Below are 12311 nucleotides of genomic sequence, written 5' to 3' on the forward strand. Positions count from 1 at the left end.
TAAGTGCTACTGCGTGCTAGTCGTTGAGCTTGAAGACGGTGGCCTTCGGAACAGGTCTGATGGTGGTGGTCTTGAAGCACTGCGGGACAACAACTTGCCTCAGGGAGGTGTTGAAGATGTCCACAAGGACGTCGCCTAGCTGGTCAACGCATACTCTGAGCACACATCTGGGTACATTGTCGGGTCCAGCAGCCTTCCGTGAGTTGACTCTAGCAAGGGTCGTTCTCACGCTGGATGCAGACAGGAACAGCACTTGGTCATCTGGTGGGGGTGTGATCTTCCGCGCTGCCTCGGTGCTCTGGGCCTCAAACCTGGCATAGAAGTAGTTGAGTGGATCTGGAAGAGAGGGGTCAGTTTCACACATACGGTGGGGTCTTGAAGTCAGTGATGGCTTGGATACCCTGCCACATGCACCATGCGTCTCTTAAACAGGTGAAGCGTCTTTCGATTTCCTCTGCATATTTCCTTTTTGCCAACTTGATTCCCCAGGAGAGGTAAATTCTTGCGCCACAGCGCCGTTTGCTCTGAAAGCAGCATCCCGTGTTTTCAGCAGTTTGTGCACTTCTGCTGTAAACCGTGGCTTCTGATTGGTGTGTATAGTGATCGTTTTGATAACAGTAACATCTGCAATGCATTCGTCAGTGTATCCCATCACTGTCTCAGCATATTCGGTAATGTCCATGTGTTGGCCAGTGGATGCTGCTTCTCTAAAGACGCTCCAGTCTGTGTACTCAAAGCAGTCTTGCAGGGCCTCAGTCGCTCCCTCCAGCCAGATTCTAACTTTCTTTGTTGCAGGTTTTGCCCTTTTCAGCAGTGGGTTGCATGCTGGAGGGAGCATTACTGTAGTGTGATCTGAAAGTCCAAGGTGGAGGTGGGAGGTTGCTCTGTATGCAGCTTTAGTGTTTGTGGAAACCAAGTCCAGTATATTAGCTCCTCTGTTTGGGAACTCAACATGTTGGTGGAGTTTGGGCAAAACAGTCTTTAAATTTGCACTATTGAAGTCCCCGGCGATGATGAAAAATCCCTCGGGATGGAGAGATTGCAGGTCGCTGATGGCCTCGTACAGCTCGCGTAGTGCCTCCTTAGCATTAGCATCGGGGGGAATGTACACCGCCACAATAACAATGACACTGAACTCCCGCGGCAAATAATAAGGTCTGCATTTCACTGCCACAAATTCCATCAGCAATGAACAATGTTCGGTGATCATGTTTCTACACCATTCTGTGTTGATGTAAACACACAGGCCGTCGCCGCGAGCTTTTCCGGATTTGTCAGCGCGGATAGCATGTAGTCCTGTTAGCTGAATAGCCAGGTCGGGGGGGATGTCGTTCAGCCAGGTTTCAGTAAACATGAAGACACAGCAGTCCCTCATGTCACGATGTGCAACTCTCTGTAGTCGGATGTGGTCGAGTTTATTTTCCAGCGAACGAAGGTTCACCAGAATGATGGATGGCACCGCTGGTCTGGTTGGGTTAGCCTTTAGCCTAGTCCGGACGCCTCCACGCTTACCGTGCTTCCGGGTCCGTTCACATCGCTTGCGGCGTTTCTTTACTGGGATGGCTGCTGCAGTCCATTCAGGGGCAGGCTCGCGGAACAGGCCGAACTCGCGGAACAGGCCGAACTCGCGGAGCTCCTTTGTCAGTGCGTCTTCGGTGAAGTTGTTATCTTTAAATCTTTTGCATCCTAGTGGGTCGCCATCTTGTCATCAAAGTGGTGTAAATGGGACTCATCAGACCAGGAAAACCTCATCCACTGGTCCAAGGTCCGGTCCCGATAATCATGTTCCCATTTCAGGCACTTTTGCCAGTGAAGTCGAGTAAGCATGGGCACTCTACCTGGTCTGCAACTACACAGCCCATGTGCTGTGACTCATTTTGTGCGCATTTTCTGTCAGTTGCTCCGTACCAGATGGGACAGCTGCTGTTGCCCCTGTGCATTAGTAAGTCATGGGGGCCTGGCAGTCTGTGGTTTTTCCCTCCTCTGATCACTGTCGGTATGTACTCCGGGACCGGGAAAACCCCACAAGCCATTTCAGAGATGCTCCAACCTAGTCGTCTGACCGTGACAATTTGTCCTTTGTCAAAATCACTCACTCTTTACACTTGCCCACATCTCCAGCATCTAACTCGTCACCTATGAAAACTGCCTGTTTGCTTGCCATTTAATATATCCCAGTTCTTCATTAGTACAGTTGTTCTGAGATGATTACCGCTGTTTGGCTGTAGGTTGTATACACAGCCATGTGAAATATTCTGTCCAAGATATCAGACATTGTTTTCAACTAATCTGATCATTTTTTTTATAAAATTAGTGATTTACTTTCACATTTATTAGTTGTGCATTTTTTTCTCTTCCATCTCTCTCTCCTTTGCTGCAGCTACAGTGTTACTTTTTCTTTACAAATTCATAATCAGCATATGCAGTCATAAATATTTCCCTCTCCATCCGCATAAAGGACTGTGCTACTCTTTTGGAATGCATTTCCATGTCGGATCATTTTTACAGTGATCTGCTCATATTGGCTATTTGTTGATCATTTTTGTTAGCATTTTGTTTGCATCATTTCAAGCTCATTTAAGTCAAAGTTATTGTTTAAACTTTACATCACTTTTTGGAATACTACACTTCAAAGTGATGGTAACTATGATGCCGTTAAGGACCTTTTAGATGATGCTGCTTGTCTTGTTCAGGCGACAAAGCCACCTACTGTCGGCTCCAGTGCATCCTGTGTGATTTCTGTCAGTGTATCATGTCTACAAAGTGAACCATGGTTGCGTAATAAACATAATGACTTCAGCTCGCATATAGTTTTATGGAGAAAACACAGGATTGTCCGGAAATTTAGTGTAGTTACAAGGAATATGGAAATTACCATATTCCTTGCTACTACACTAAATTCTGTAGGCATGTGTTGAAATCAATATTGGTTAGCAGGGTTATGAATCATTCAGAATTGAATTGAGAATGACCCTGAAGTTTAGTTCATGAGTTTGAATTGAATTCGTATTGTGGTTGGAAACAGGAATGCTGAATTGTATTTCTAATTTGAATTTAAGGAAGTAGGATAAAAATGGAATTTTGAATTTAAATAATTTTATATGTCTAGTGTAGATGCAGCTTTTAACAATATGGCTAGTATTTTAATAATCAATATTTTTAAATATTCATAGTAATCTATAATATTTAATATCTAACAATTAATATAATAACAATAATAATGATGATAAATAATACATACTGTACATATTTTTCTATGAATTCCACATACATTATCATACACAGCATTATTGATTCAAAGGTTCAAGAGGTGTATTCGTCATGTGCGTATGAAAATGTAATGTTATTCAGAATGAAATAAAGCAACATTTGAAATGTCACCTATAGAAAAAATATATTTAACTGACCTTTTGTGTATCATAGTGGAAAAGCACTTAATTTCCCAGAATTCTCTTTCTTATCCCAAAATCTGCAAAATGAAGCCAGACAATCTGAAAGAAGACTCACATACAAGATAGAAAATTCACACAGCAAACCTATGAAGCTGGCCATCCTTGCCTATTTCAGTGAGCCAACTCGCACAGCCACACCTTTCAAATCACAGAGCTGTATGTAAGCAATTCCACCACGGACACTTCAAATTTCAAATCACATCTACAGGTAAGTTAATAGACTTATTGCATTGTTTTCATTTCATGATTATGTCACTATTTATTGTCGTTATACTATAAGTACATGCACATGGTATAGCAACGGCATGTGTTGAAATGCACGGTGATTCTGCATTCTGTTATCTAAAAGCTTTCCATTTCTACTGACCTGAATTGCTGACATCTGCACTGATATTCTGTTTGCTTTTTCCCTAATACTGTTGTGTGTGCTGGTTTTGTTTTTGTTGTGGTTTTTGTGGTTTTCGTTTGAGTAATTTCTGTAGTAAAAAAAAAATGTTTGTGTCTCATGCATTAATACAAAACATTCTAGGTACAACTTTATGTGACAAAAAAAATTTAAATAGTTTAGTGCTATTCTGTTTTGCAGATTAAATGATGGCGTCACAGCACGCCATCAGTGACACACAAATAGGCTAATAGTGTTTAATAATTATTATGATACGAAATATACGTCACATTCAAGTTAAAATCGGCCACAGTGGGCAACATCCATTATTAGCAGGTTTTCCCCTAGTGGGTCTAGCTGCAGACGCCTGTTGAGTGGAACTGCCGAAAACGTCACTCCACAGGAAACACGTCATCTTTAAGGACGTATGTTTATTTTGTTAAATGTATTAATAATTATAAATGTAATTGTACATGTTCGATTTAGAGAACACCATATCGTGACCGTAAACAGTATACTAGCATGGAATGTCAGATTTTTACCAGACTTGTTAGTGTTTTTGGTTTGTTTGTAGTTTGTTTGCCTCTCGAAAAAAAGAATATCGCTATGAATGTACGTATAAAAAATATTTTATGAAGCTTTTAATGTGGTTTGACTAGTTCGTATTTCTTGTTTGTCTCTCGAAAAAAATAAGCTTACTTCAAAACTGCAAAAATATAAAGCAACAACACACTCGGAATTTCCGAGAGAAAAACGAACGCACAATCAGGAGTTTATTCGCTGTAACACAGAGTTGAGACACGTGTTTCCTGTGGAGCTAGATCTCCACTCTACGGGCGTCTGCAGTTGGACCCTCCTCGGTTATCTGGCAGATGTAGTCTAAAGATCTTGGCGAGATGGACTGTATCGACGAATTGCACCCTCCTCAAAAAAAAACCCGTTCGGCGGTATGGGCACATTTTGGATTCAGAAAAAGAAACGGAGTTATTAATAATGGCGACTGGCCAATATGTAGAGCGTGTGGCAGAGCCGTACCAAGTAAAGACGGCAGCACATCAAACCTTTTACACCATCTAAGAGAGCGACATCCATCACGTTACGCTGAGATGCAAAATGTAAGTGAAATTACCATTGACTAATAGATTTTTAGCTTTGAGCTTTAAAATGATATATGGATATTCAGATACGTTTAGAGAGAACTCGGTGGTGGGTTGACCAAACTTTCCCTCTGTTGATTTCTCTTTTCACTAGAAACTGATCGGTCAACTGTGCGGATTTGTTTATTATTAAAACGAACGCGTCACGGACCGGCTAGAACAGTCGCGGGTTCGTACTTTGAGAGAAGATGCCCCCGACACGTGTTTTATGGGGTCGTTAGATCATTGAATTGCGTGTCCCGTTTTGAGCAAATTGTCTCGGATGTTCGTGTGAGCCGTGTGCTAAAACACTCAAATTTAAAAAGACGTATTTGTGACGCTAATTCATAGAAATTAATTCCTTACACTGTGACTATGTAACTGAAACTTTCATAAAGCGCGCGCAAGCACAACACTTCCGGCTACATCGGACTACGTCTTTGTTTAGCTGGCATTCAGAACTTGCCATGATGATCTAGCTTTAGTAAAGAATTGATCAGTTTTGAAATATAGGTTTTTTATTATTACATTTTAAATATTTTACTTGGTTATTACATAGTAATTATTCATATGGGGACGGTATATTACTTGTTCAGTCTATAGAGATGGACAATAGTTTCAAAACAATGTTAACCCATCATTTTTTCAACACCCCTCCCCCCACACTATACCCTCCCCGCTTCTCAAAAAAAGCACATTTTAAAAATTTATTGTACATATGATATCTCTTAGTTTAATTTCTTTAATCGCACGAATTGTCTTATCTTGCACAGTGGAAATAGTAACATATGCAACTGCGTACCAAATTCAGGTGCATAAATAAATTATGATGATTTGACATGGAATGACCCATATTGTCTTTGTGTGTGTACTTTTTATTCATAGAATTTTTTTAACTTAATTTATACATTTGGAAAACAAAAATAACAAGTACATTTTCTTTTTCAGAAGAGAAATTCAGAACGTTTGGTGAAGTCTGAACCAAATGATGACCCAGTCACCCCTAACCCAAGTGTTACTGATACCTCACCAACTGAATCTGAAGCCAGCTCTAAATGGGTTGTGGTTCCAGTACCAATGGATACTCGTCAAGTTGCTCTGACAGACAGCATTGTGACATATATTGTGAATGGACTCCTCCCCCTCTCTACTGTAGAAAATAAGGATTTCATCACAATTTTGCAGTTGGCTGAACCCTTCTTCACAATGCCTTCTCGGAGAGACCTCACCCAGAACCTCATTCCTCAGCGCACTGCTGCTGTTAAAAATCATTTAATTAATCAGATGCAAAACACTTCTGATATTTGCATAACTCTGGATTTATGGTCAAATCGTTCCATGAGGTCATTTTTTGGCATGACTGGTCATTTCATTTCTAATTTTACTTTGCAGAATGTAATGCTGAGTTGCCAGCGATTCCGGGGAAGGCATTCAGCAGATAACATCTGTGGCGTGTATGAGGATATTTTATCGACTTACGACATTAAGAATAAAGTATCATTCATTGTGACTGATAGTGCATCAAATATGATAAAGGCGTTCAACCTTTTCCCACCTATAACTGTTGTTGTTGGTGAAGAAGAGGAACAGGATGACACATCTGATCTTCATGTGGTGAACATTGATGAGGAGATGATGTACTTCCCTCCAGAAAGAAGTCCATGCTTTGTCTACACATTGCAACTTGTGGTTCGTGATGCCCTGGATCAAGTTGGGTCTATAAAAAATGTGCTAGATAAAATCCAAAAACTTGTATCATTCTGCCATAAGTCTCCAGTGGCTACCAAGATTTTAGGAGATTACAAACTGTGTCATTCAAATGCCGCCCACTGGAATAGCCAGTTGAAGATGCTGAAGTCAGTCCTTAAAATTCCCAGTGATGTCCTTGGTCAGCTACAGTGCCCTGTTCAGCTGTCACCCACTGAATTTAAAATCATACAGGAACTATGTGTGGTGCTTGAGCCCTTTGAGGAGGTGACAGACAGGTGTCAGGCAGAGAAAGTGGTCACCTCCAGCCTGGTGATTCCGTGTGTTCGAGCCTTAAGGCACGCAGTCAGAAACATGAAGATGACTGGCAATAAAAACCTGATGTCCATTCTTCAGAAAGCAGTTGATAAGCATCTTGCAAAATTTGAAGACATGCAAAGCTTCCAAATGGCTTCCACTCTTGACCCGAGATTCAAACTGGACTGGTGTATTGGTGAAGAGGTTAACACTATGAAGTATCTTCTCATGGGAAAAGTTGAGTGTCTCTCCCCAAAACTCAGTGCTGGATACAATGACTGTAATAACCAAGCAACAAAACGTCCTAAACTTTTTTCCTACATGGAAAGCCAAAGTTGTCCCTCAGCTGATGCCAAAGCTTCACACAAAGTCACTATGTACCTGAGTCAGCCATGTTTGCCAGAGGATGTTGACCCTTTGGCGTACTGGAAAGCAAACCAAACTAGCTTTCCTGAGCTAGCACGACTTGCCTGCCGATACCTTGCTATACCAGCTTGCTCTGCACCTGTCGAGAGAATTTTCAGGGCAGCCGGTAATATTTTCAAGCCAGGACAGTGCAGTCTAAATGAGAAAACATTTGAAGATGTTTTGCTGATTAAATGCAACTGTACTGAGTAATGAGTTGTGTATTGGAATAAAGCGTAATTTTATTTGCCACGGTGTTCTGACTTTTGTTATAGTGCTACAGTTGAAGTGACATAAAACTAATTGTTCAACTCGTAAAAAGTAGGCCCATCTACATTAAATTATATAAATCTTGTTGCCATGTATACTTGAAGTTATATACAGTTTCCTCTTGATGTAAATAGGCATGTTTTACCCACTCATACATATGCAGGCTCAGTTATACATGTACCATCTTGAAAGTGCATCAATTATATAATTGTTTTGCTAGGGTAAGTGACATTACTGTGTTGTGTGATTGCATTCAATATCCTGGACCTCAATTCTTCCTTTTATTCCAATTCAACATCAAGCCAGCTCTATTTTTTGGAAATGCCATTTTTAATTTACCGCCGTTGATCATGTCTGAGGAAGATAGGGTGACATCAGTGCTATAACTCACTAATGTAACACCATTAACTTAACCAAATTTAAAAGTCATATGTATTCAAATGCTTACTTTTAGTCTGACAACAAAGCTGTTGTTCACTTTAAAGACATCGAATAACAAATTCAGGAACACTCTATGTAGACATTTTAGGTTGAGGCTCTTTTGGGATTCAGTTGATGCTTTCACTTTGTGTTCTGAGAACAGAAAATAGTTGAGTTCATCTCGCAAAATTGTCATATCTAATTAACTGAATCACTTTCATTCACCTCAAGTTTGGTATGTAGTGTAACAGCTGCCGTGCTTTATTTTAACCCTCGTCATGAAGAAGACTTACTGAACGTTCTGTATAATATTTGAACAGCTATGGCTGACTTTTTTTTTTTTTAAATCCACTGTTAATGGTTTTGAAGTTGATTGACGCCACAGAAAATGCATATTGGGTGAGAGGTTTTGACCTTCCTTAGTGGGTACCTGCTAAAGTTAACCCGTGGGGTGATTTTTAGCTGGGAAAAGAGATAGGAAGGTGCTTTGGTTGAAATAAAGGGTATGGAAAGGGAAAACATTACTCACTATCAATAGGTGTCAGTTTCTCTATCCAACTTAGGCCTTCCCACAAGACAAATACGTCAAGACCTGTTAATACTAAGCCTGATGTCCCCCGTCCATTGAAGAGTATCCTTCAGGACTCCTTTGGAGTTACACACCAATAAGTACCACTATAGTACTAAAAGATAGGCTAATCAGCATGCACTAAATAGCTCAGGCAACCCAAAAGACCCTGAAAAATATTAACAGTAAGATGTGGCGTTCACTAATATACATGGCATACCATCTTCAGTCTCTGTGGGTTTTTAAATGTTAAGCCTGGGTTTCTAAACATTAAGCTTAGTGGGAAAAAATCAGAATGTTAAATGAGAAAAATTATTTCACTTGTTCTTCTGTACCAAGTTGTGGTCTAAAAGCAATGAGATTACCACTAGTTGTATCTTCTATACGGAAAATATACTCCTATAGCCACTAGGGGAGCTCTCACCTTCTGTCAGTCCTGATAAGTACTTAATATTACGCAGTCTAACAGCTAATTTAGTTGATTTAAATAGACATGAGAACATTTGGTGAGATTAACTGAAATATCTTCTGTTCTCAGAACACAAAACGAATGCATCAACTTAAATATAATGTTTTCAATTTCAGTTTTTAGCTCATTCAAAGTAACTTTTTTTGTGTGTATACTATTGTTAAACTTATTCACGGTTTAATACCGTTGGAGTTGGTACTCCTGTTGGAGAGGTTCATATTTTCTTCTGTTTTCCAGACTGGTTAAGACAGTTGTAGATGACAATCAGTGCTTGTAATACATTCTGAAGGTGAATATGTTTTATTTTTATAGATTGTACTCAAATATATCATGTATATAATGAGATTAGCACCCTTGTGTGGATTCCACTTCACAAAGTACCTCAAGTGTGTGTAAATGTACATTACTAAATATGTTTGTACATCACAGTACAAACATACATTTGAAAAAAGCAGACCATTCACTGACGGTTACTGACTGACTGATTGACTGAGTGAGTGAGTCTGCCAGTGCACTGGATTGAAATGTGATTCAGCTGGGCAGACCAATATTAAAACTGTTCAGTACCCCTGCACCACCCTTTTCGTTAGGCTTTGTTAGGGTGGAGAATTTAATTTGGGTTATGTTGTGTTTTTTTCCAGGCAATCCTATAATAATATTTATTTAATGATTGAAAGAAAGTGCTAGATAAATAATATGGTAATGACTGAAAAGGGTGCAGTAATCTTGGGAGTATGATCATTTTTCGGTGCATTTATCTTTACGAAAAAGAGTCCTAATTTTGTTGACAAAGAGGCACATAATTCTTGTCAAAAAGGTCGTTAAGGTCTGGTGCCAAATACAGTAATTAGAATCTTGTGTAGTGAGTTGAAATGGAGGAATTACTAGTTGGGGGTGGGGGACTGAGAGGAAGAACCATGGACTTCTGATTTATTGTATTTCCAGAGAAGATGCTGTATGGGGGCTTTCACTTAAATAAAGTGGGAATAGATTGTCCTGGTTCTGATATGAATATACCCTTCTTTGACCCTTGGGCGTTATACAAATTGACTAATGTGAGGCTATTAGTGGTGACTGTGGCTAGCGGGTTGGAATATAGCATCTTAACAAGATTAATACAATTAGGGCCCAAATCAAATTTGCAGAGATTAGCAAAAGGGAAGTTCCATTTCTTGTCAAATAGGTCATTAGGCTCTGTACAGATGTAGTACTGTCGTACTAGAAGTAAAAAAGTACAGTGCATGCTGTCCTTTTTTTAGGATCTTTATCGCCTGAGAAACCATGAAATATGTAGCAATCGTAGAAGGCCATTCTTACTATACAGCAGGGGTCACCAACCCTGTCCTTTGGAGATCAACCACTATACAGAGCTTAGGTGCAGCCCTACTTTAACAAACCTGATACAGATAAATATTGCAGTCAGCTACATTGAAACTAAGTCAGCTCTAATACTGAGGCCCTACTGAGGGGCCTGATTATCTGTTTCAGGTGTGTTAAACTGAGGGCTGTGCCTAAACTTTGCAAGGTGGTAGCTCTCCAGGAGCAGGGTTGGTTGCTGTACAGAATTTCCATTGTTTTCTGATGATCAACACAGAAAGTTCTTAGTAGAATCAAAATTTATTGCCATTGTACGTCACGTCACGCTTCTTTATCGTGGTTTAGAGGGTAGCCTTTGTCTAAGTAACGAAGGAAATGAACCGGCGTGCTCTGCAGGGCAAGCAGTCTGTGTGCACACTCAATTTGAGGTGTAAAACCTAAGGGCGGATTCAGCCATTTTGGTAACAATAAAGACAGAAATGTAGGCAGCTGTTCTCTGCCCTCAGCCTTTCCAGATAGGCTGACAACTAAGCAGGAGTATCTAAGTCTACGGGTTGAGTTAAAAAACAACATTAGACTCTCTAAGAGGAATGTCGAAAGAAAGATTGCATTGGAGGCTAAGGATGACAATAAAAGTTTCTTCCAATATTTTAACTCCAAAAGAGCTCTAAAAGCTGAAATCACTAATTTGCAGGACAGTAAGGGCCTTATAACTGAAAATGAAATTGATATAGTAAATGAGTTTAATGATTATTTTCATAGTAGCTACTGGCTCAGGGATCTCCAAGGGTGTTCATAGTAGAGAACATGAGTAACTTACCACCATTTAGTACGAATACAGCGTTGTCTTTCACCAATATATGTATAAATGAGGCTGATGTGGTACCAAGCCTAGCTAAGCTGAAAATAAATCACAGGGGTCTGATGGCATCTTACCTGTAGTTTTAAAAGAGATGAGGGATGTTATTAGCCAACCTTTAACTTTACTATTCCAGCATTATCTGTGGGTGTGGTACCTTCTGATTGGAAGCATGCTAATATAACACCCATATTCAAAAAAGGGGATAGAAGTAGCCCAGCAAACTATAGGCCAATCAGTTTAACTAGCATTACTAGAAAAATAATGGAAGCTATAATCCAAGTGAAAATGGTAGATTACCTGGATTCGAATAACATTCTGAGGGATAGCCAACAATGGATTTAGGAGAGGTAGATCCTGTTTAATTTACTTGAGTTCTTTGAGGAAGCTACAAGAGAAATTGATCACAGAAAGGCCTACAATGTGATATACTTAGATTTCCAAAAGGCCTTTGATGTTGTCCCCCATAAACGGCTCTTGCTTAAGCTCAAAGATGCAGGGATTTTAGGAACTGTAGCAGCTTCAATTAAAAACTGGTTAACAGACAGGAAGCAGCGAGTAGTTATAAGAGGCACAATGTCACAGTAGGTCTGCGTTCATAGTCGGGTACCGCAGGGTTCAAGTTTTTGACCACTATTGTTCCTAGTTTACATTAATCATATTGACACCAATACATACAGTAAACTGGTTAAATTTGCAGACGACACCAAGGTGGGTTGTGTAGCAGATACTGATCTAACAGCGGAGAGGCTACAACGGGATCTGGATTTAATTAGCGACTGGGCTAATACCTGTCAGATGAAAGTTAACATAGATAAATGTAAGGTAATCCATGCAGGGAGCAGAAATACAAAGTACAGATATTTTATGGGTTCCACTGAAATAAAGTTAGCGTATTATGAGAAAATTTCTTATGTTCTTATGTTAACTGTAATTTTCTTTCGCAGTGCTATTAATCAACTGAATTCCATAATGTGTCACTAAGGCATTGGATTAGACGACTGATTGGTTGTATACATTTTGTTT

The 12311-nt window shown here is 39.8% G+C and overlaps 1 protein-coding gene across 9 annotated transcripts in view; it reads left to right on the top strand.

Annotated features, from left to right (window-relative positions):
* The window catches only part of LOC125740582 (chromodomain Y-like protein), a 106179-nt gene that overhangs the window by 55664 nt on the left and 38204 nt on the right, over positions 1-12311 (top strand). The window contains exons 1-2 of one of the 9 annotated variants that reach the window (XM_049011912.1): positions 4514-4952; positions 5922-6518. The exons of 6 other annotated variants lie outside the window; for them this stretch is intronic. In XM_049011912.1, the coding sequence (XP_048867869.1) occupies positions 4734-4952; positions 5922-6518 (816 nt within the window). In that variant the 5' untranslated portion in view covers positions 4514-4733. Of the gene's footprint in view, positions 1-4513; positions 4953-5921; positions 6519-6982; positions 7215-12311 lie in introns of those variants that run through there. 2 more of the 9 variants (XM_049011911.1, XM_049011903.1) reach the window with 2 other exon arrangements.

Source organism: Brienomyrus brachyistius, chromosome 4 (assembly GCF_023856365.1).
Source record: "Brienomyrus brachyistius isolate T26 chromosome 4, BBRACH_0.4, whole genome shotgun sequence".
NCBI classification, from domain to species: Eukaryota; Metazoa; Chordata; class Actinopteri; order Osteoglossiformes; family Mormyridae; genus Brienomyrus; species Brienomyrus brachyistius.